This window comes from Heteronotia binoei, chromosome 21, assembly GCF_032191835.1.
Source record: "Heteronotia binoei isolate CCM8104 ecotype False Entrance Well chromosome 21, APGP_CSIRO_Hbin_v1, whole genome shotgun sequence".
Taxonomy (NCBI): Eukaryota; Metazoa; Chordata; class Lepidosauria; order Squamata; family Gekkonidae; genus Heteronotia; species Heteronotia binoei.
Window position 1 is genome coordinate 90,987,449 of NC_083243.1, and position 24,376 is coordinate 91,011,824.

Here is a 24,376-nt window from a genome sequence, read left to right on the forward strand (position 1 = left end):
TTGCTAGATGACTACCCCCAAAAAAGCAACACCAGCCATCAGGGGTTTCTTTGCATATTAGGCCACACCCCCTGGTGCCAAGCCAGTTGGAAGTGTGTTCCTGTGCATTCCTGCTCAAAAAAAGGCCTCCCAGCCATGCAGAAACTGTTACCCTAAATGATATTATGGCTGGTTAGAGTAATATTTTCTAAAGAAACACACAAAATTTATTTTGTTTTTATTTACAAAATTCATATACCACCTTTCCTCCCAAGTAGGGTCACCAAGTTGGTTAACAGTTAAAACATTATAAAAACATAAAAACAATGATATTCAAACCTCAAATAGTATCAAAAGCACATAAAACAGTAATTAAAGCGCAGGAAAAGAAGGAGGGATCATTGTGGAAATGCCAGACATATAGCAATGATTGTTTCTATGCTGATGAAAGTCCATCAGAGCTGCCAGTGAGCTGCTATATGAAGTCTCATTATAGGCACACACTTTAATTATTTTTCATTAGTACAGAGGTGATTAGGAGCAGAAGCTAGAAGCTTCAGTGGCAATTGATAAAAAACTTCACTTTGGCTCATCACAAATAACCCCTTAGTAAAAGCAGTAATTAGGACAGAGCTGGGAAAAACTTTCCCGAGACCACAAAGAGATGCTCCCAGTCAGACTGATCAAATAGTGGACCAATTATCTATGTTAATTAATAATATTTATGCCTTTCATTGAGAATATTCTCCAAGCATTCTTTGCATTAAAAAAATCAAAAAGGTAAAATATCTAATATTCAGAAATAAATCTAAAACCCTATAAAAATTGAGAACAACAAATATAAAGTGGTATATCCTTGTAGGCTGGGAAACTAGGAGTCTGGATGAAAGTGAACTGGGAGCCAAACTAGACATTACAGGTAACATAAGTTAGGAAACAGATGTCTCATATGTCACATTTATGAATGAGGGAGCTTACCATGAAAACATTCAGTTGCTCCATTCAGTCTCAGAGCACTGCAAGGGGGGGAGGAAGGGCTTTCAGTTTCCCTTCTGCACTGTTTTCATTAGTGGAAATTGCTGGGGGCGGGATAGTTTGTCCCTCTCTCTGACTCCAGGAAATAGCGTCGGGGTAGCTGCTTGAAACTTCCTCTGGCTTCCACCGTGATTTTTCCCAATGGAGTAAGTGGCCAATCTGATCCAATGGTAAAGTCTAGTATATATTTGTCAGATATATACTATGTGCTCAGCTGAAATGACTCACTCATACATCTCAAAGCCAACCATTGTGTATACCCAAGCAGCAGTCAGCTTGGCTGGATTCTCCTCTTGTCCAGATACACTTTTGCATGGTTAAGTTAGTTGTTTGATGGCCTCAATCCAGTGTGCTCTTTCTGTCTTGGAACTGGACTGTATGTAGTAGTGAATGTCATTCTTAGTGATGATTTTGAATAGATTACCTTGCACATTTCCTCTCACTCCTGCAAAAGGGGGGGTGACAGATTAGGAAGGAATAGGGACAATATGACTGCTATAGCAGTAGTGATAAAGAGAAAACAAATGAATCATGATACACAAGGAAAAGAGAGAGAATGCATGAACAGTCCAAAGAAGTGGCACATTTTTGGTGTGATCATGTACTTATGTGGTCAGGGGTAGATTGGAAGGGAAATTGACCCTAGGAAAAAAAACCTCCTTTCCAGTTCGTTCTGGCACTGCTCCCAAAAAGAAGGGGGGACCAGGCTATTCTAGGCCCATTCCTCACCACATGAGTGAGATTGCACCAGATGCCTCCTGTCCCTGTGGGGCTAACTTGTGACAGACAGCACATGACCCTTCCTTGAGGTCAGAATGGCATCAGTAGGAGATGGTGGACTACCAGGCACTGATCCACTGGAACTTTTTTGGTGGCCTTAATGGCCAATTCTAGGGTTGTCAATTCCCAGTTGGGGGCAGGGGATCTCCTGGTTTGGAGGCCCTCCCCTGCTTCAGGGTTATCAGAAAGTGGCGAGGGGGGGAATGTCTGCTGGGCACTCCATTATACCCTATGGAGACCCATAGGGTACAATGGAGAATTGATCTGTGGGTATCTGAGGGTGCTTTTTTTTTCAGTTAAGGCACCAAACTTTCAGCACAGCATCTGGTGCCTCTCCTCAAAAAATCCCACAAGTTTAAAAAAGATTGGACCAGGGGGTCCAATTCTGAGCCCCAAAAGAAAGTGCTCCTATCCTTCATTGTTCCAAATGGAAGGAAGGTATTTAAAAGGCATGCTGTCCCTTTTAATATGATGACCAAAACTCCCTTCACAGTTCAGTCATCCTTGTCACACCCTTACTCTTGGCTCCACCCCAAAGTCCCCAGATATTTCTTGAGTCAGATTTGGCAACCCTAAATCTGCCCCTGTATGTGGGTATACCATCACCTCAAAAACCTTTTGCACGAACAGCTAGAATTATCTACACAGTGGAACAGAAAATAGATGTCTGCCCCTGCCTAGAAGAATGGGAAAATAAGCTTGCAAGCTATGTAGTAATGGCAGAATTAACAATTTATATATTAAATAGATCAATCATGAAATCTGAGGAGAGATGAAGTATGTATTACACAAGCAGGAGACAAATTCAGAATGAGAAGCAGTTAAAAATTTGTACACAAATGTATTGAAATGTAGAAGCAAAATGAGAATAAGTTTCAAAAGTAACATCTTGAATATAAATGTATAAAGAAGTGAATTCTGAGCAGAAATGTCCTCCACCTTATTATGAGATATATAACAGATTTTCTTTTTGTACTATGATGTACTACTTATTGTTGAAAGTTACACTGAGTAGGTAGAAGTGGCAAAAATATATAATACCAAATAGGTAGTAAAGATGAAATCAATAATGTAGATGTAAAACAGATTTGTTATGGAATCTGAAATCCAAAAAATTGAATATAAATGTACCGCAACAGAAGTATTATTATATTTTACAGATAGTGTTTTCAAATTATAATGAAGAGGGTGTTGGGAAGAAATGCGTTTTGTTATATACACACTGTGTTATATAATAATTATTTTTAATATATGTAATTGTGATATGCAAGCCCTTTTTCATTTTTGTATCCCCTTCACATCTTTACTTTGTTTTCTAAAATATAAAAATACATTTGAAAAAACCCTTTTGTATGAATCAGCCATTTCTATAATGACAGTGGCAGCCATATCCAAACATTCTTTTCCAAGCTGCAGTGTTAATGACAATGGCTAAAGCTCTCTCAGCACAAGGAGGTAGTCCACATTAAAGATTAATGCTGGAAAGCAGTATGTGATAAATTCTGAAGTAAGTGGAGCTCATTTTTCCAGAATGCTTGCAGCTCACCTGTTGGGACACCATTGTCCTCTAGTGCTGAGACAAGGCAGCCACGAAGAGAAAAACCACCAACTGGCCTGTTATCTTCCTGCAGGGGGGAAAAAGAATCTGAACAAAAAGTACCCTGCAAAATATTTTACGCTGGCAAGGAAGACTTGCCTACACAGCAGATGGTCGTACCAAAAGCACACAAGACTTGTCTCGGCCCATTCCTGTTAAAGTTTATTTCTCTGCAGTCCTTTCCCAGCATTGTTCACCTTTCAACTGACACTCAAAGTTAATTATCTAAAGAGGCAACGTCTTGATTTAAAATGGAACACATGAGTTCACAAAAGGGTTACCTAATGATGTTCAACTCCAGCAATGTACATTATTTGGATTGCTCACACCTGCCTCTGCTACAGTTTTGAACTAGTATAATCACAGGTTAGAGGTCTGACCTGAGCCTCACAGAAGTCAGTATAAGAAGGAATTCAAAAATGTTAACTTTGTGTTTTAAAAAGTCATGCAGAAAGTAATCTAATGTATTTGTAGTCTGTTGTTGCACCTTAGTAGGATCATAGTAGTGCAGGAAAGCAGGGTCAGCTCTCAGGACAAAACGCCGCACCTTCCAATTTTTCCTCTTGTGCCCCTGAGAAGTTGAAAGGATAAAACTAAGTTAACTTTCCTTCAGGGTTTTGGGCTTATTCTCAAGGCAACGGTTGAAATCTGAGGGTTATCAACATACTTGATGGATTTTTGAAAAGGCCTTCATATATGATTGCTTCTGGTAACTACTGCATGCGTAAGTTGGAGATGGGAAGAAATTGTCACTAATAGTTCAAGTAAAATTTTACATTTAGTGCAGTAATCTTCATGTTTGTATGGTGAATAGTACATTTTCAAAGACACATAATTATGACTATGCATGCACATCATGGCTAGTTTCAGAGCACTGTGGTAAAGGGGAATAACCAGCTTCCATTCTAAAGCTATTTGAATTGGTGTTAAATAATGTAATAAAAGAAACAAGGATTTCCTGGTCACAATACCATTATGCTGCTTGGGTAGCCTTCTATGTGAAGGGCATGCAGTAGGTGCTTCTTTGGAGCACAAATAGAAAAAATATTCTGCACTTTTTTTGTATGCCGTTTAGGGTTGCCAAGTCCTACCTTTGTTTCAGCGGGGAACTTTGTTCATGCACACAAAGCACGTGTGATGCAATGACAACACCCAGAAGTGATGTCATTGCGCTGGGCACATCATGTCAAGGACGCTCTAGCATTCAGAGTTCTTGGGTGGCAGGGATCCCACCCCCCCGCCAGCTGGCTCCATGCCAGTGGGTTAGGGTGCCCCAAACTGGGAAAAACTCCGCCCCCAGTGGGAGCTTGCCAATCCTAATGCAGTTTAATAGTTAGGATTTTTTGTTCCAATGAACATCGCCACACACACAGTTTGCCTTCATTATCCAAAAGTTATAGTCACCTGTTTTATTAAAAAGCCTTGCTTTACAATTTTGCCACTCAGTTCAAGAATGTTAAGATGAAGCTCTTCCTTGGAGCTGACTTTCTTCTTGTAGCTGTCTGCCTGAAATTACATTTTTTAAACATTGGGCATTTTGGGGGAATAAATTGAAATTCATAAAACAAAGCATTGCTTTTTGGCCCTGCTAATTAAGTGTTCATTGCTCTATTATTTTGAAAAAAAAATCCCATCCCCAAAGCAGCATTTTTGGCAGGCATAAGATTATTTAAAAACTGTAGAAACAAAAATGTACAAACTGGCTTCCTTTATTGCAGACCTGCATAAAGGACAAGCTGCACCCAGTGTGAATATAGACTCAGTGCAAAGTCCATCTACTGTATCAATATTTATCTAGGTCTTCAAAGCACTTGAAAGATTATTTTCAAATTATCTTTCAAGGAGTTTGTCATCTGAATCATATTTTTGCTGATGGTTTGCCCCAATCAGGGCACATGCATGACCACCCTCAATTTTAAGTGCCATGACAAAGGGAGACCTGCATACAGAAATTGCTTACAAATGTATATAGTGCAGTGGAGTCATCTAAAAACTGCTCTGCCAGATCACCGTTCCTCATAGCCTCAACACTCCGGGCTCCCACAGGCTTGGTTACATTTTCTTCCATCAGCACAGAGGCCAATGTGACTGCTTCTAGCCGGAAGGCAGAAAACTGGTTGGAAATCAGCCAGTCCACCAGTGCAGCACCTGAGAAGACAAAAAGCAGTCCTGAAGACCATCAACAACAATCTGCAGCACACCTGTCACTAGGGTTGCCAGGTCTGACTCAGGAAATGTCTGGGGACTTTGGGGGTGGAGCCAAGAGCAAGGTTGTGACAAGCATGATTGAACTCCAAAGGGAGTTCTGGCCATCACATTTAAAGGGACTGCGCTCCTTTCAAATGCCTTCCCTTATTTGAAAATAATGGAGGATGGCGACACCTTCTTTTGGGGCTCATAAAATTGGACCCTCTGGTCCAATCTTTTTGAAGCTTTGGGGGGGGGGTTGAAGAGAGGATCAGATGCTATGCTGAAAATTTGGTGCCTCTACCTCAAACAACAGCCCCCCTGAGCCCCAGATACCCATGGATTGATTCTCCCTTGTACCCTATGAAGATCAGTCTCCATAAGGTATAATGGAGTGCCCAGCAGACATTCAAAACCCATCCATTCCACTTTCTGATAACCCTGAAGTGGGGGGGAGGGCCTCCAAACCAGGGGATCCCCTGCCCCCAACTAGGGATTGGTGAACCTACCTGTCACAAAGGCAGGGGGAACCAGGCACTCTCATCCTTTCATGGAGAAAACTGCCATAAGGATTCATCTGACCATTCCTTACTTTTTTGTGTATCCTAGACCACCATAGTTTCTCCAGAACACTTCCTTCCCCCTTCCATTCTTCTATACAGTCTTGTATTGTGGCCTACAGAAATGTGTGATTGCTGTCAATTTATTGCCCACCTCTATAAGTCAAACCCTGGATGTAAGTTCTTGTCTTTGGTTAAACATTATCAGAAACATCGCGTTTTAGTAGTATCCATTAATCTCCTTTAACACATAGGTTAAGGCTTGAGAGGGATTAGATGAATAACTGGGAATAAAAACTCTGAGTGTAAGAGAAATAGCAGTTAATATCCAAAGGGATATATTGGCGGCGAGTGGGTAACTCACTGCATCATATAATTTTTTGCACCTAATCCTAGATATGTGAAACCTAATTATTGTTACTCACTGAAAATGTACCATTTATACTTTCACATTTATCAGTGCTAATTCTGATAATGAAAACAGGTGGCCACACCCTGAGGAGCCCTTTCATATTAAGGAATAGTGAAGTACTGAAAGTTTGTGTACCTGTAAAACTTTCTTTATATGTGTTGCCTTGTTCAGTGTTAGGCATCAGCTTAACTCCACTACTGTTGTCATGCATTTTATCTATGATATGACTGTAAAAGAACAAAGGGACAGTGTTAAGCAGAGAATCAGGTCTTGTCAAATGGCCAAAATTCCTCAGTCTCAATCAACCAATAATGAGTTCTGGCTTGTATCACAAGTGCCCCTTCCATTAATGGAAGGCCTAGCAGGAATAACACAGGGGTATAAAAATGCCTTCATAGGGCAGGTTCACACAAACACTTATACTTGATTATTTCAGTACATTAAATGACATTGCATATATCTGAACAGGCCATAACATAACACAGATAAAGTTCCCGTTACTCTGTCCTCAAACACAGTGTTTTTCAGTCAAACCAGATTCACAGATTCAGCAGCTAGTTGTCAAGGGTAATCAATGGTAGATAAATCATCTGTTACATAAAGGTGTGTATCAGGCTGTAGAGGCAACAGAATTGGCAAGTGCCACAAAGAGTTCAGTCTATAGATGCTTATGCAGAGATTTAGCATACTGGACTTAGTTAGGGTTGCCAGATCCCTCCTGGTCACCAATAGGGGATAAGAGGTAAGGTGGCCAGATCCGGGTTGGAAAACTCCTGGAGATTTGGGGATGGAGCCTGGGGAGGACAGGAACCTTAGTGGGGTACAATGCCATACAGTCTGCCCTCCAGAACATCTATTTTCTCCAGGAGAACTGATCTACGTAGTCTGGAGATGAGGTGCAATTCTGGGGAATCCCCAGGTTGCACATGGAGGCTGGCATCCCTACCCATCCCTGTTGAGCTGTGAAGAACAGGAAAAGAGGTAGGCTCTTGTTTTGTTTTCTATGATATATACACACACAGGTGTATCATAGGAACACGGAATAATTGTTTTATACTTACTTCAAGCTGATATTGGAAGGCAGTTTGAAGGAATTTTTCATAAGGTGAAGCTGCTGGACTTGCAATGGATTGCCGGCATGAATAGCACCAGTGATATCTAATGCCCAAGCATCACGCTCTTCTCTGGAGCATGAATCAAGAAAATATTCTGTGTTGTTTTTTGTATTCAGTTTAATAACCAGCTACAAAAAGTAACAATGCAAAGAAAAAAGGATTTATGGAACTTGCCAGGTATTAGCAATGCCCAATATGCCTCAAAAAAAGTATATTAAAATGTCATCCAAACAAGGAGAAACACAGATCTTGATGACTCTAGTTGCGAGTATGTTGTCAGGTGATGAAATCTTTTAAAAACATTTCTGATAGCCCTACAGCTTTAAAAACTGTAGTGGGGAAGGGGCAATCTTGTTCCTTTCTGCCTTCTCTTGTTCCTTTCTGCCTTTATCATTAAAGTCCTCAGTTTGTAACACTAGAAAAGGGCACTACTCATAAGTAATGTCCTAGGCAGTATAGTAGGGGGACACTTATTGAATGCAATACTGATAGTGAGCAGGGAACCCAAGGTAATAGGAAGAAACAGCTAAGATTAGGTGTGTGCTACAGTGGTGAAAAAGGCAAACTATGTTAGGGATTATTAGAAAAGGGACTGAAAATAAAACAGCCTGCATAGATCTATGTTACGGCCTCATTTGGAATACTCTCTGCCCTTGTGTTACTGTATCTGAAAAAAAAATAGAGAAAAGGGCAACCAAGATGTTGGACCATCTACCCCTATGAAGAAAAGCTGAAGAGGCTGGGACTTTTCAATTTAGAAATTACAGGGGGCAGGGACATGTCAGAGGTTTATAAAATTATGCATGGGATGAAGAAAGTTGACAAAGAGAACTTTTTCTCCCTCTCCCAAAATACTAGAACTCAAGGGCATCCAATTAAGCTGATGGACAGTAGATATGGTGTAAAGTTTTTTCTGCCCTGTGAGTTATTAAACTATGGAATTTGTTGCCAAAGAGAGTAAGTAATAATGGCCACAAATTTTAAAAGGGAATTAGACAGATCCATGGAGGATAAGTCTATCAGTGGCTACTAGCCATGGTGACTAAAGGGAACCTCTGTATTCAGAGACACTCAGCCTCTGAACCCCAGTGCCAAGAGGCAACTTCAGAGGAAGACCTTGGCTTCCATGCCCTGCTGTTGACCCTCCAGAAGAACTGGTTAGCTACTGTGAGAGACAGGATGCTGGGCTAGATGGACCACTGGTCTGATCCACCAAGGCTCTTCTTATGAACCTGGGACATTTTGGAACAAATCATGCATCCTGTCTCTGACAGATCCAGGTGGGTGGGCAGCCGTGTTGGTCTGAAGCAGTCTCTGATTTATCAAAGCAAGGGTGCACTTTAGTCTGGTCAGAGGTGACATACTGTAACTTTGAATGACCCAGGCAGAGACTCCACCCTCCCACATTCCAGTGCAGCCTGATTCTGTAATTCGTTCCCTTCATTTCCTACAGTCAATGCATCAACATTTTTTTTTAATCAAATAGGCACCCTTTAGGTCATACCGGCCTGTTCTCAAATGCTAAACATGGGCAGGTGATTGTGCAGCAGTCCAGAAGAATTGTTCCTTTTGGAGAAGCTTCCTTCTTTCCTCCCACAAATTTATAATAGAGCAGCCTGTCTTGGAGAAGAACAAACCATCTTGCCTTCCAGTTGTGAACAACATGCCCCTACAAACAAGAAATGGCAATTTTAGCAGCAGTTTAAAAACATTTATTTATCAATGTCAGTGTAGTATATCTGTGATTCCAACCCCTCCATTATAATTTATGCTTAATTTGTTTTAGTCTATATTATACTAGCTTGTGTATCAACAAATGCATTTTACCCTTTAATAACAATCGCATGAAGTTTTTGCAACAATAATGTTGCTTCCCATCCTTCCATACTATGTGAGAACAATATATGGAGCTGTACCCATTTGCATAGAACAGCCTTGTTGCCACTTAGGTCTCCTTTACAAAAGTTATTAGATGCACACACTCTTCACAAGCTGAGTAGAGGAGGCAAGCTCATCTTCCAAGCATCTTCCAAGCTCCAAGGGCACAATCCTGATCCATTGAGGGGTGTAGCTGTTTCTGCACCTGATAAGGTGTGGAGAGTGTGGGACAAGAGCACTTTAGCCCAATCAGGACTGGATTGTCACATTTTAAAAAGACTTAATGGCAGCAGTTTCCTTGACCTGAAGAATGCCATCACATCTTATTTGGCCTAATGACCCATGAATCAGCACAGATGTGTTGGACTAGAACCTACAAGTCTATTCTTCTGGTGCATTCCCCCAGCACAAGGAGCCTTCTGCAGATGTAGAAGGATATTGGTGTCAGCAGAGCAGGCTGATAAGATTGAACCCTTGTGTTGGCCATCATAATAAATGATGCAGAAGAAATATTTATAGGTACTGAATATATTAGCATGGCAACAATTTAGAAGGGTGTAGAGGAATTCTGTCAAGCAGCGATATTTCAAAATAATCAAACTTTTGTTTTAAATCAAAACTTGTTTTATTGAAACTCCATGACTTGTTTCAAAGACTCAAACTTTGGAAGTGATACAGATTGTCATAGTACAAAGTATCTTAAAGGTTACTTCATAGGCAGGGTTACAGATAACTTCAAAAGAATAACGTATAGATGCAAATTGCATTTAAAGTTCAAAGGCTAGTAAAAGAAAGGGAGGATGAAGGAGGGGGGAGGAAGGGAGAATGATAAAGTAAGAGTAAAGCAACACTTAATAATAGCATGCTTGACATACTGCCCCCCCCCTAAGATCTTCTTCTGGGCTTTGAGGGATGAGCATTATAAAACTTTTTTATTAGGTCTCTTCCTTGGACATGTGAACTCTCGACCTATTCATCGTGAGCTGCTGAGAAATGCTTCCATCGAATTAAAAAATACAACACCCCCCTTTTTACTTTAGCATCTAATATTTCCTTGACTTCATGGTGACTCTGATCCCCAATCTGAATAGGTTGTGGAGCTTGGGGTCAAGGGTGCCAAGGCGTAGCTCCAGGATCTTGACAGAATAGACTGCAATGAAAAACAGGGTGTATTTTACTAGACATTTTAGGTAAATCTAATTCTACTGTCACTTTGTTGATCACCCTTTTTATCCGAAACGGTCCCAGGAATTTGTAAGCCAATTTTTTAGAAGGTTGAGGCAAATTCTTGGTAGATAAAAAGACAGTCTCTCCTACTTTAAAGTCCCACACGGGGTATGACTTTTATCGTAGTGGTTTTTGTAAGTGTCTTTTGCTAGTTCCAAGTATTCTTGAATAGTTTTCCAAACCTTCCCCAGGCTACCCCACCATTGTTCGAATGAAGAAGGCACTTCCAGGATTGATCCACCAGGTAATAAGGGGAAAGGCTTCCCTTCATAACCATTCACTATCAGAAATGGTGAAGTCTTTGTGGAGCTATGCACAGTTATTATATCCATATTCAGCAAAAAGCAGAAGTTCTACCCAGTTAGATTGTTGGTAGTTCACAAAGCATCTCAAACATTGCTCAAGCAATGCGTTCACCCTCTCTGTCCGTCCGTTGGTCTGTAGGTGATACGCTGAACTTAATCCTTATTCAATCCCTGTCAGTTTACAAAACTCCCACCAGAGGTTGGCAACGAACTGTGGGCCCCGGTCGCTAATTACCTTATCTGGGAATGAGTGTAGTTTTACCACATCTTGGAAAAATAAGTGGGCTAGCTTTTTAGCAGTTGGCAGTTGAGTACAAGGGATGAAGTGGGCTTGTTTGTAAAAAGTGTCCACTATCACTAGAATTACGGTTTTCCCTTGTGACATAGGCAATTCCACAATAAAGTTCATGGAGACTACCGACCTTGGTCGGTTAGCTGTCTCTAAGGGCTGCAATAGTCCTGGGGGTTTCCCTTCCCGTTTCTTGGCCATTATACACATTGAGCATGAAGTTACATAATTGGAAATGTCTTTTTTCATAAATGGCCACCAAAATTGTCGATTCACCAAGTGCAGTGTTTTCATATATCCAAAGTGTCCTGAAAGTTTGCTGCTAAGGCAAAATTGCAGTACTTCTGTTCTAAGGCTTTCTGGTACATAAAGTTTACCATCTTTGCACCAGAATCCCCCTTCTCCTTTAGTGACTCCCTCTGGCTTGCGGTCTCCTTTTTCTACCTCTGCAATTAATCTCTCAAACCCGCCCCCACTTTTCTTCGAGGTTTTCTCGCTTTGCTTTGGAGCAAGTAGTCATGGCCCCTCCTAACTTGCTTGGCGGAATGAGAGAGTCAATTACCTCTTCCCTTTGACTATTGTGTTGGGGGAGTCTGGATAAAGTGTCTGCTAGAAAATTCTTTAACCCCGGGATATGTTTCAGGGTAAAATCAAACTTAGCAAAGAAGCCTGCCCACCGAATTTGCTTTTCAGTTAATTTTCTTCGTCCTGTGAGGGCTTCTAAGTTTTTATGGTCTGTCCAAATCTCAAATGGAATCCTTGCTCCCTCTAACCATGATCTCCAGGTTTTTAAAGCGAAAGTTACCGCAAATGCTTCTTTGTCCCAAACTGACCAGTTCCTCTGCTCATGAGTGAATTTTTTAGAAATGTAAGCGCAAGGCTTTAACGCCCCTTCTTCATCAGGTTGCATCAGAATTGCCCCCACAGCGACATCGGAGGCGTCACATTGCACCACAAAGGGTTTTAGTTCATTCGGGTGAGTTAGGATGGGCTCACTAGTGAATAATCTTTTCAGTTTATTGAACGCCTCTTGGCATTTAGCAGTCCATTCTAGTTTGGCCCATCCCAGTCGTTTGGCCTCTGGATCCTTCCCCTTTGTTTTGAGGAGATCAGTTAGGGGTAGCATTGTTTGTGCAAACCCTTGTATGAAATTACGGTAAAAATTCACGAATCCGAGGAACGATTGGAGCTGTCTACGTGTCCTCGGGGGTTCCCAGTCTAATACTGCTTGGATTTTAGCAGGGTCCATGGCCAGTCCTTTTCTGGACATGCTATATCCTAAATAGTCGAGTTCCATCTTGTGGAACTCACACTTGGACAACTTAGCATATAGTTGATTCTTGTAAATGGTGCTTAGTACCTCCCGGACCAATTTCACATGTAATTGTGAATCCTTGGAATAAATCATTATATCATCCAGGTACACCACTACCCCTCGGTACAGGTATTGGCATACCACTTCATTGATAAAGTTCATGAAAACCCCTGGGGCTCCTTGTAATCCAAACGGCATGACCAAATATTCGAATCGTCCCATGGGTGTGTTAAATGCTGTCTTCCATTTTTCTCCCTCCTTTATGCGTACCCGGAAGTATGCATCTCGCAAGTCTAACTTGGTGAAAATCTTTCCCTCTGACACCGTGTTTAGTAGGTCTTTTATTAACGGTATTGAGGTGGAAATCCCATTAATTATTGAGGTGGAAATCCCATTAATTCCCCTAAAATCTATGCAAAGCCGAAGCCCCCCATCCTTCTTCTTCCGGAGAAGCACCAGAGTGGCGTGCGGGGCGGTAGCCAGTCTGATAAAACCTCTCTTTAAATTTTTGTATAAAAATTTTCGCAGCTCGGCTTTTTTTGCCCACCCCATCGAGTATAACTTAGCTTTTGGGAGCTCCTGCCTGGGGATTAGTTCTATAGTACAGTCAGTATTGGGGGGGGGGGGGGAGAGTTCATTGCCTTCCTCTTCACTAAATACTCTTTTTAAGTCTTGGTACTCCTTAGGGATTGATCATACCTCCTTCATCCGTAGGCACAGTTTCTCATTCCTAGGGAGTGGATCGGGCCCCCACTCTTTGCTCCATTGGTGGTATTCACACCTTTTATCTGTAAAGTCTATGGTTTGTTCCCCCCATTTTATGTCTGGCTCATGTTTAGCCAGCCATCCTACCCCTAATACAATATCAAATGAGGAAGAGGCAGCTATCACAAATAATTCTGTGTCCCAATGGTTCTCTATTCCCACGGGTACTTCTTGAGTTTGCTCAATGCACGGTTCCCCTCTCATTACAATCCCATTCATTTGCTCAAACTGTATTGGGTGCGGCAATGGACTCTTATGGAGGCCGAAGGCTTCCACCAACTTAGGCATAATTATGTCTCTTGTGCACCCTGAGTCAAGTAGAACCCGAGCATGGATAAATTTCTTTAGTTTGGGGTTTAACAAAGTCAGGGGAACGAAAAATAAAATTCTGGTTATTCTCACCCTTAGTGGTGCCATTAATTCCGCGACCTGCTGCTTGGCACCTGTCAGTGCAGGTCATCCCTGTTTACTGCCGGCTCATCATCCCACGACATCTCACTCAGCTCGTCTATGATGATGGTTTCTTCGCCCATCGAGGTCGATGCCGCGGTGCTCCCTTTCACTGAATCTTTCGGACGGTTTTCCGTCTTCTTCACCTTAGGGGCTCCGGGTTTCGGGGTGGGGGGGTCTCGAGGTCACTCTGGGCAATTGGCAGCCAGATGGTTTAGGTCTCCGCACTGAAAACAGCTTCAGGGAGTAGCCGGCTTGGTTGCTCTCCCAACGGTGCCACCCTTTTTCCCATCTGGTTTTGCCCCAACTGAGACTCACATCCCCCCTTACCCCCTTGCTGCTGCTGCCATTGCAGGGCCACTCGTTTCATGTTGGTTTCCACCTCTCTGGCCAGTTGCACCCACCCCACCAGTGTGGTGGGATGAGCTTGCTGCAGCGCCCGATCTAGCACACTCGCATTCAGGCCTCTCTGGAACTGCTGTATTTTCATTAGTTAGTGCCAGCCCCGGACTTTGGCCATGTTGGCCTGGAACTCATTAGCGTACTCATGCACAGATTTAGATCCCTGCTGCAGGTCTCGCAGAGCGGTGAGGGCTCTGGTCTCTTGGAGAGGGTCTTCATATTGGATTAGTAGGGCTTGGAGAAAAGTGGCCACTGTATCCAATTCAGGGATCCTGGTTTCATGCAGACTTACGTACCATCGCTTCGCAGCCCCCTTTAGCTTTGATCCCAAGTAATCCACTCTGCTGAATTATTCAGGGAAGGTGTTCCCCCAGTAATGCATGAAGCTATTGGCTTAAATGGAGAAATATTCCACCTCTTCAGGATCCCCATCGAAGGTGGCATCCAGTTCTCTCCCTCTCCCATAGTCTTGGGGGAGGAGAGGTAGCAGAGGTGGCGGTGTGGCCGGCTGCCTCACCGAAGGAGGTAGCTGCCCTCCTCTTGGGTCTGTCAGCTGCAGTATTCCCTCCAGCTGCCTTCTCATCTCTTGCGCCATGAATGTAGCGTTGGCTTGCATCTCATCCCTTAAGCATTTGGCCATTTCAGCCATCTCATCCCTCACCATTTGGAAGAGCCCCCGGTCATCAGGATTGGATTCCTCTTCCTCCTCGTCCGGGCACGGATGTTCTGGGTCACCTCTATCCTCCTCCTCGGCTCAGTTCGTCTCGACCCCCTCCACCTCTGGCTCTTGCACCGTCCTGGCCGCTCTTTTCCCTCGGTCGTCTTCGTCGGGATGGCCCTGCCAGGATTGCTTCTCTCCAAGCTGGTGCCTCATCCATCAGGGTTGTGGAGGTCCTGGGTACCCACACTTTAGGGGTGATGAATAGTTGTTGGGTGTGTAAGGGGGACCCTCTCCTCGTGATTCGACAGGCGTCGATGATGTGCCACGGCGGTGTCCTCACCCTGGCATCCTCTCCTTTGGGTCTGCCTCGTATCCTATGCGGAGATGTAGAGAATGTAGGGAATCTTTCCGCCATACGGTTAAAAAGTTGCCAGTTCGGTTAAATTCCCAAGGGATCACTTCCAAAATGTCAAGCATCGATATTTCGAAATAATCAAGCTTTTGTTTTAAATCAAAGACTTGTTTTATTGAAACTCCATGACTTGTTCCAAAGACTTAAACCTTGGAAGTGATAAAGATGGTCATAGTGATAAAGATTGTCACATTCCACAGAACAATCAGCACAGTCAACAACCATCTTCCTTATCTTCACACCCCTTCCAGCAATTAACACAGAACAATGGTCACATTCAACAGCCAGTTTCCTTATCACTACCCTTCCAGGAAGCCCCACCAAACAATGGGCACATCCACAAATCAATTGCCCTTTCACCACACCCCCTCCAGCCTAGAAATAGCAGCTCTCCAGCAGCCCTGGCCCCACTCAATGCATAGCAGCCAAGAAGGTCAGAGCGCCTGCTCCGGCTGCAATGCCACTGAGGATGTTCTCCGCAGCTGAGAACGAAACTTCTGGAAGGAAAACTTTCTCCAGTAGAACACAGCACTTGAGCCCGAAAGATTCTACAAACCCTAACTATCTTTTTGGTTACTGAAGAATGTAGACATCTCCTTTTCTCACACATTCTCTACTTGCTGATAAAACCTTTGGTGAGAACCTGTGGGAGAGGCATTTTACATTTCTAACACAAGATTACTTGCATATCCTGAAGCAGGGAGAAATATTATGCATCTAGTAAAAGAAAGGGAAGATGAAGAGAGGGGTGGGGAGGAAGGGAGAATGATAAAGTAGGAGTAAAGCAATACTTAGAAATAGCATGCTTGACAAATTCTGCATGAAGTTACTATATTTTTTTCATATATGCAATAAGGGACTAAGTGAGCACTGCAGCCTCTGTAAATGTGAGGAATGGTCAGGGTCAGTGTGGTAAAAGTGGCCATTATGAATTTTTGTCACCTTTACCCAGTACCTCAGGCATATAGAATAAAATCTTGTGTCAAAAATAATGAAGCACCAAAGCATTTTTAAAGTTCAAAACCAAAGATTAGGTTTATTAAATACAGAAGGCAAGGAAGAGAGGAAATAATAACTACTGGATAGTTATTTTAAACCAGTTGGCAGGCAGAAATTCAAATAATAAATGATCTAAGAACACTAGAGATGGTGGCAGGCTGAAGTAATATAAAACAACAAACAAAAAGTGTTTCCCTAGCTTTTGAAAACTCTAATTCAGAGACAGATTTGTAAAAGGAGTTTTAGGCTTTTTAAATATAAAAAATCCACACATTCTTTGTCATTCACTCAGAGGACTGTCTGAACTTGTGATAAAAATATCCCCTCACAGACACTTTCCACTAGCATACAGGAACACTCCAGATGTTAGAGTAATATCTAGGAGATGGATGATAGAGTAATACCCTTGTGTGCTATCACACCAGCACCTCAATCCCGTGTTCAGTCCCACATGGCTTGTATCCCTGTCTGACTTCTGGGATTTCTTAACAGCCACAAGAACCTTAGCCTCTCTCCCAGTGTGTTTGTGTTCTATATTTGAACAAGGCGTCTGTCCTTTGGCACTGACAGGATTCCTCAGCAGAGCCTTCAAGTTTTCCTCTGCTATGTGACACAATGTGCCGCAACTCAGAGAGTTTCCCCTCAGAACAAGCCTTTGATTTGCCCCTTCTCACAAATGAACTCGCTCTTAGACAAACTACCAAACCAGTTCTGTCTCAAGGAACTGAGCTGACAGACTGTTCTTAGCTCCTTTCTTCAGTCTATCTCCAGCTGAACTCAACTCTGAGGAGTTTTTTCACCCTCAGCCAGCCTTCTTCCACTCAATACATTTGTATCCATGGAAGCAGCTCAGCCAATCAGAGTGAGCTTTTCACACTCACCCAGGCAAACTGCTTTCAGTCCATCACACCCTCCCATTTGAAGTGGCACTACAGGCATCAGGGAACCTTTGTGGACAAAAGCCACCTGGCATGGCTGTGAGGTTGCATTAGGAAAGTGGGCAAAGTACCACCATGCAAGCCTCTTGTGTCAGCAGAAGATGGCAAAATTCGGGGGGGGGGAGGGGGGAGTGAAAATGTTGCTTGATTCTCCCAACAAGTGCTCCACCATCGGGTAGCTCTTTGTCCAAGCAAGTCCCTCACGCCTTTTCAGAGCTCGCAGGGGTCTCCTGCAGGAAGGGGAAATGGGGAAAAATCTTTTTCCAAGACAGCTAGGTGATTGTGGGCCACTAGGTTTCCCAACCCCCCCGCCCTGGCGGGGGACCCCCGAAATTGCATCCTCCTCCGCCGCTCGCAAAAAATCTGGGGGCGGGGCGGGGGGGGGAGAGAGAAAACATACTTTTTCGGTCCATTGGACACTCCGAACCATAAGACGCAGGTGCCTGGCTGGCAGACAAGGGCGAGATCGCTCCCTCCGCCCCCACCGCAAACCCAGCACTTCGCAGGGAGCGATCTCGCCGCTTGTCTCCCAGCCAGGCACGCAGGCACGGAAAAAGCATGCCGCCCCCTCCGCAAACTCAGCACTTCATGAAGCTTAGCTGCCTCCGATCCCAGCCCTTGCTATCAGCAGCAGCTGAAGCCAGGCAGACAGGAACAGAGGAAGCACCCCCCCCTCCGCAAACGCAGCGCTTCGCGAAGCACTGGGTTTGCGGAGTGGGGGGGTGATTCCTCTGTGCCTGGCTTCAGCTTCTGCTGATACCAAGGGCTGGGATCGGAGGCAGCCAAGCCTCCGATCCCAGCCCTTGCTATCAGCAGCAGCTGAAGCCAGGCAGACAGGAACAGAGGAAGCACCCGCCCCCTCCGCAAACCCAGCGCTTTGCAAGCGCTGGCTGTGGAGGGGGCGGCGTGCTTTCTCCCTGCCTGTTTGCTTGGCTTCAGCGCTGATGCTTAAAGCAAGTGCTGGGATCGGAGGGCGGAGGGAGCGATCCTGGCGCTTGCTGTAAGCGTCAGAGCTGGAGCCAGGCAGGCAGGGGCGGGAAGCGCCGGGACGGAGGCAGCGGATCACCCCCCCCCCACGGAGGAAGGTACGTATGGTACCTTCGCTCCATAAGATGCACACACTTTCCCCCCCACTTTTTTTGGGGGGGGGAAGTGCGTCTTATGGTGCAAAAAATACGGTACCTTTAGGCATCATGTTGTAGAGCTTCTGATCCGTTTTAAAATGTGTCCCTTTAAGGCTGCACAGGAAACAGGAAGGGCTTCATGGGAAAATAACAGTTTCCATGGAGAACGGCCCCTCCCTTTCTTTTCCTGTGCAGCCTTCCTTTCGTTTTCACAGCAAGCACATTCTGCTGGAAGAAGACCAAGTACGGTAAGTGTCTGTGTGTGAGAGAGAGAGAGAGGGAGGGGGCAGGGAGGGGGGATTCCCTTGTATGGAGGCCCTCCCCCCCTTTAGAAAGCGTGGGGGGGAGGGAAATGTCTACTAGGAACTCAATTATTTCCTATGGAGAACGATTCCCTTAGGGAATAATAGGGAATTGATCCGTGGGTATTGAGGGCTCGGGGGGGGCTATTTTTTGAGGTAGAGGCACCAGATTTTTAGTATAGCATCTAGTGCCTCTCCCCAAAATACCCCCCAAGTTTCAAAACGATTGGACCAGAGGGTCCAATTCTGTGAGCCCCAAAAGATGGTGCCCCTATCCTTCATTATTTCCTATGGAAGGAAGGCATTTAAAATGGCATGCTGTCTCTTTATATGTGATGGCCAGAACTCCCTTGGAGTTCAGTTATGCTTGTTACATCCTTGTTCCTGGCTCCACCCCCCAAAGTCTCCTGGCTCCGCCCCCAAAGTCCCCAGATTTTTCTTTAATTGGACTTGGCAACCCTTGTGTGTGGGGGGGAAGAGGTATTTGTGGATTTCCTGCACTGTGCAGAGGCTGGACTAGATGACCCTTCCAACTCTATGATTCTATTCCTCCTCCTCTGTCATTAGGCCTGGTGGGGGTGTGGGGGGAGGAAGTTTAGCTGGGACCAGCAGCAGCAATGGGAAGGAGCTTCAGTGGGCCACTGAGAGCTGTGCCAGCCTTACCACTGAGGATGACAATAGTGGTGGGGGATAAAAAAGCTACACTGGGCCCTGCAGCAGCACTGATGTGCGTAACAGGGAGGCAGAAAGAGAAGCAGAGAGTGATAGAGTAGGAGAGAGGGAGAGAGAAGGAAAATGGTAGGCTTTGGGAGACTGGAAGAGAGAGAAAGGAACAGTGATGGAGTGGCGGAGGCAGAAAGAGAGAGTGATGGGATGGGGGAGTCAGAAAGGGAAAGGAAGAAATAGTGATGGGGTGGGATAAGCAGAGAGAGATGGGGTAGGAGGGAAATAGGGAAAGAAAAGTGAAAGTCATGGGAAGAGTAAAGGAAGGGACAGTGAGAGGGATAAAGAGTGAGAAGCAGAGAAGTAAGAAGAGAAGGGAGGAAACAAAGGTGGAGGAATGGAACGGCCACTCCCACAATATTATAATAGCCAAGCTGGCCAAATCCGAGGATATTTACATCTGGTGATTATATCTGTGAACAGGCAAGAGAGGTCTTTCTACAACCCACCCACCCCCACAAATGTCCAGGTATGCAGACAAAATGTGAAATTAAAAAAATACATTGAAGTAGGGTTGCCAATCCCCAGGTGGGGGCAGGGGATCCCCCGGTTTGGAGACCCTCCCCCCGCTTCAGGGTCGTCAGAAAGCGGGCGGGGAGGGGAAGGAAATGTCTGCTGGGAACTCTGTTATTCCCTATGGAGATTTATTCCCATAGAAAATATGGAGAATTGATCTGTGGGTATCTGGGGCTCTGGGGGGGCTGTTTTTTGGGGTAGAGGCACCAAATTTTCAGTATAGCATCTAGTGCCTCTCCCCAAAATACCCCCAAGTTTCAAAAAGGTTGGACCAGGGGGTCCAATTCTATTAGCCCCAAAAGAAGGTGCCCCTATCCTTCATTATTTTCTGTTGAAGGAAGGCATTGAAAAGGTGTGCTGTCCCTTTAAATGTGATGGTCAGAACTCCCTTTGGAGTTCAATTATGCTTGTCACAGCCTTGATCTTGGCTCCACCCCTAATGTCTCCTGGCTCCACCCCCAAAGTCCCCAGATATTTTTTGAATTGGACTTGGCAACCCTATGGGCCACAGAATCCAACTCTGTTTGCAAAGTCATAACAGAAGATCAGCTTGGACAAAAGCCATGCTGATTGTGCATCACAAATCAGAAACAAATGCCAATTTAATGTACAAAAATATTCATTTCTTTCAGAAAAAACAAAATTCATGCTTTATGTCCAGATGATGTGATGCAAAGCTGAGTCCTATCCCTAAAACAGGACCATTAGAAGTATTCGCAAAAAAATTATTAAAGTATGCCTGAGGTGGTTTGTTTAGCATAACCTATGGACTTCCCCTTGTTATATTAAATCTAGTATCACTAAACACTCATGAATTTAGTAGGAAAACTCAGCATCATAACAAATGAGCAGTGTTTGAATTGTGTGACTTGGGGGGGAGGGTTCTTAGTGAAACCCACAAGTCCTTTCATAAAGCTCCTCTCCTGTTTCTAGCAGTAGTAGCTAAAGGGGCCATTCGAAAGGCAAGGTTTTATATTCTCACAGAGTAGGGAAACATTGTAATGGGGAAAAAGTTTTATTTGCTTTGCTGATCTTCTGAGTAGGCAGATTGTTTAAAACTTGAGTGACAGTGATTATCACTAGAAAGTTAGCTAATCATCTCTTCCTTCCTTACATTTGCCTGCCTAATCGACCTAAACATTTCCTTCTTTGGAGTTGAATCATGGCATCTCAGCTGCCTACCTAATCTATGACTAAAGCACTCACAGTGCTAATATCTCTTGCCCACTTCCTTTATAGCTTACCTGCCAACTTCTTCCCATATTGTTTTCTACACTAAAGGAAGGCTGTAGCAGACACAGTGGGTGAATTCTGATGCACATTTCCCTGGCTCCCCCCTACCCCTCCACATTCAGAAACATATGTATAATTCCTAAAGCACCAACCTTGTTATAAAGTGCTTAAACGCAAATTGTAAGGAAAAATTACTTCCAAACATGTAGATACATGACTTTATCCCAGTAGCCCTATGTAAACAAGGAAAGCCTTTCCTGGAGAGGCATTCAGGACCAAAGATCTGTAAAGGAGTCAGAGTTCCCTGCCTGCTGCTTCCTTGCTCCAAACAACCCCGTAGTAGTTTCTTTCTTTCCCAAACTGCCAAGTTCCTGTAGCTTTTCCTGGACAATTTGTGCTTTTCCTGTTTTAGAAATTGGGGATGAGCAGATGATGCTGACTTAGCTGAGAACAGCCAGCAAATCAATGGCTGGAGGAACAGATCCATCTCCACATTTCTAGACACTGGTTCTCAAGGTTTGGCTCATTCATAACCCCCCCCCCCCCCCCAGGTAGCTATCTAGATGCATGCAAAGCCGGCACACCAGACAAATGAATTGTAGCTTAACTTTCTCCTTAACATGCAAAATTCTAGGCAAAGCTGCAGCTTACATAATTTTATATTGTGAATCAAACTGCTACTTGGAGAAACATCGACTGTGGGGTGACATGATAGAGGTTTACAAGATTATGCATGGGATGGAGAAAGTAGAGAAAGAAGTACTTTTATCCCTTTCTCATAATACAAGAACTCGTGGGCATTCAATGAAATTGCTGAGCAGTCAGGTTAGAACAGATAAAAGGAAGTACTTTTTCACCCAAAGGGTGATTAACACGTAGAATTCATTGCCACAGGAGGTGGCAGCTACAAGCTTAGCCAGCTTCAAGAGGGGATTGGATAAACATATGGAGCAGAGGTCCATCAGTGGCTATTAGCCACAGCGTATTGTTGGAACTCGCTGTCTGGGGCAGTGATGCTCTGTATTCTTGGTGCTTGGGGTGGGGGTGGGGATGCAAAGTGGAAGGGGTTCTAGCCCCACTTGTGAACCTCCTGATGGCACTTGGGGGTTTTTTGGCTACTGTGTGACACAGAGTATTGGACTGGATGGGCCATTGGCCTGATCCAACATGGCTTCTCTTATGTTCTTATGAATATCATGAAGAATTTGTTTGTATGAAGCTTGAAATTTCTGTAGAGTTGTGTATAGTAGTTTAACAATACATTGTCTATGTTGGAAATCTGACAAAAGTCCTAGTATTCGTCAATGGTTTGATAAAGTCTGGGATCTCTTCATTCAAGATTAGTTGGCATCCTGCATATTGAAATATGAAAATCCACTATTAGCAGATACCTTTGTTGAAAAATGGTTTGGTTTTCTTGTATACATAAATGAAAATCCATCATCTAGTTCATCTATTCCAACTAAATATCTGGATTACATTCTGTATTAATTGGATCTTCGAATATGTTATTAACATGTAACCTGAGTTAAGGTTTTCTGTATGTAAATTTTATTTATATTTAACTTTTTGCACTTTTTCTGTATGTGTTATATCTGTAAGTGATGTTATCTTTATATACTTAGTATTGGTTTTACGATGCTAAAAATAATAAAAATGTGAGTTATAAAAAACAACAATACATTGTCTGCATCAAATATTTTATGAGCTAAGAGTTCATTCTCAAATAGGAAAGCCTACCTCTGCATCTTACCTCTTCAGCCTACACACAGGGGCTGACATCTTTGTGTTTATAGTTCAGTTTGTTAGTTTTGCAAGAAGCAACAGATGATATGAGCCCCTAACATGAAATGGTACCATGCAGATACAGGTTTATCAACATATCTGTTGTTTCGGAGAATTAGGGCTAAAACTAAGCCTAACTGGAGTAATAGAAAAGATTTATGCATATATTGTACCAAACCAAACATACAAAAATATATAGGAAAATGGAGTAACAAGGAACAGCTGCATGGAAAACAAACAGATTCTTGATGGAACATGGGAACTAGGACTTTTACAAGAGATTATTGGTAAATGCAGTATCAGACACGAGCAAAAAGAATGGAAGGCAGAGCTACTGCTGTTACATCATTTGGATTATAAATTGATTTGTGAAAGAAAATAGGCTGCATGTTTCTCTGAGGACCTCAGAGACCCTCTTGTTTGAGAGAAAGGCTCCTTGTGCCAGAAAAATGCATCCAAATTAGCTGAGTGGCGTTGTAAAATACAATTCTATAACAAAAGACGCCTGGTGAGTTTTAAGAAAAATTAATTTTCATATCTGCAGCTGGGTTTTGAATTTAGAAATCCTCTAACAAAAATCAACATGCAGTCTTAATAAACTAGGACTGAGAAGAGCAATCTGGTAAAGCATGCAAAACAAGATTATTCAGGACAGAAATATGAAGAGAGGTGCTTGAAAATATAGGAACAGAAGCAGCAGTCAGTAGGACAGTGAATTCAGGAGAGGGATTTGATCTGCCTGAGAAGGCAGTGCTGCAAGTTGAAACAAGAGGAAGGATAGCAAAATGTTAGGGTGGTGCTGTCCATAGCCTAGCTTCTAGATCACTGCTGCTGACTCTCAGAAAGCTTCCCCATTCAAAAACAATAGCCAGAATATTTACTTATTTTGAATATTATTTTGAAGACTGGCACATTGTAAAGGAGAGGTTGTAAGCTTGACAACATTCAGAAATAACTGAACATACCTTTTTAACAAGAAAGCCCTCTTTCAAGATTCCACTTCCTTCCTGCATCCTTGCAATCCAGAGATTAAGTGTGTCTATTAATAAGCATGCAAGCAGATGCAAGCCTAATCCTTTGCATGTGAAGTTTTAAAAGGCAGACTAACTTTTGTTACCCTCCTCCTTTTCTACTGTGACGTCTAGTCCCCTCCCTAGCCAAGAGACAGTAGGTAAATACTGAGCTGGCATTGGGAAAGCACCTGCCCTTAAAAGAATACAAAACAGGGAAAGTTTAAGTCGTTCAGCTGTAGCACTATTTCATTACAACTCTACCTGTTAGGACCAGCTCATCCAATGACTCAAGTATCTGATTATACAGCGCAGGAAGGAGGCAGACATGCTGTAAGTAGAAGCTAAGAATGGAGATGACAGTGTTTTGTTAATCA

The 24,376-nt window shown here is 43.4% G+C and overlaps 1 protein-coding gene across 1 annotated transcript; it reads right to left on the bottom strand.

The window, feature by feature from the left end:
- Window positions 1–1,153: 1,153 nt before the first annotated feature.
- LOC132589280 (pleckstrin-2-like) lies at window positions 1,154–24,088 on the bottom strand. Its single transcript, XM_060261982.1, has 9 exons — window positions 23,955–24,088; window positions 9,170–9,334; window positions 7,612–7,793; window positions 6,686–6,777; window positions 5,352–5,539; window positions 4,796–4,897; window positions 3,879–3,962; window positions 3,341–3,419; window positions 1,154–1,459 (listed from the first exon to the last, which is right to left on the bottom strand). Exons 1-9 carry the CDS (start codon window positions 24,000–24,002, stop codon window positions 1,332–1,334), a joined length of 1,068 nt encoding a protein of 355 aa, XP_060117965.1. The 5' UTR covers window positions 24,003–24,088; the 3' UTR covers window positions 1,154–1,331.
- Window positions 24,089–24,376: the final 288 nt, after the last annotated feature.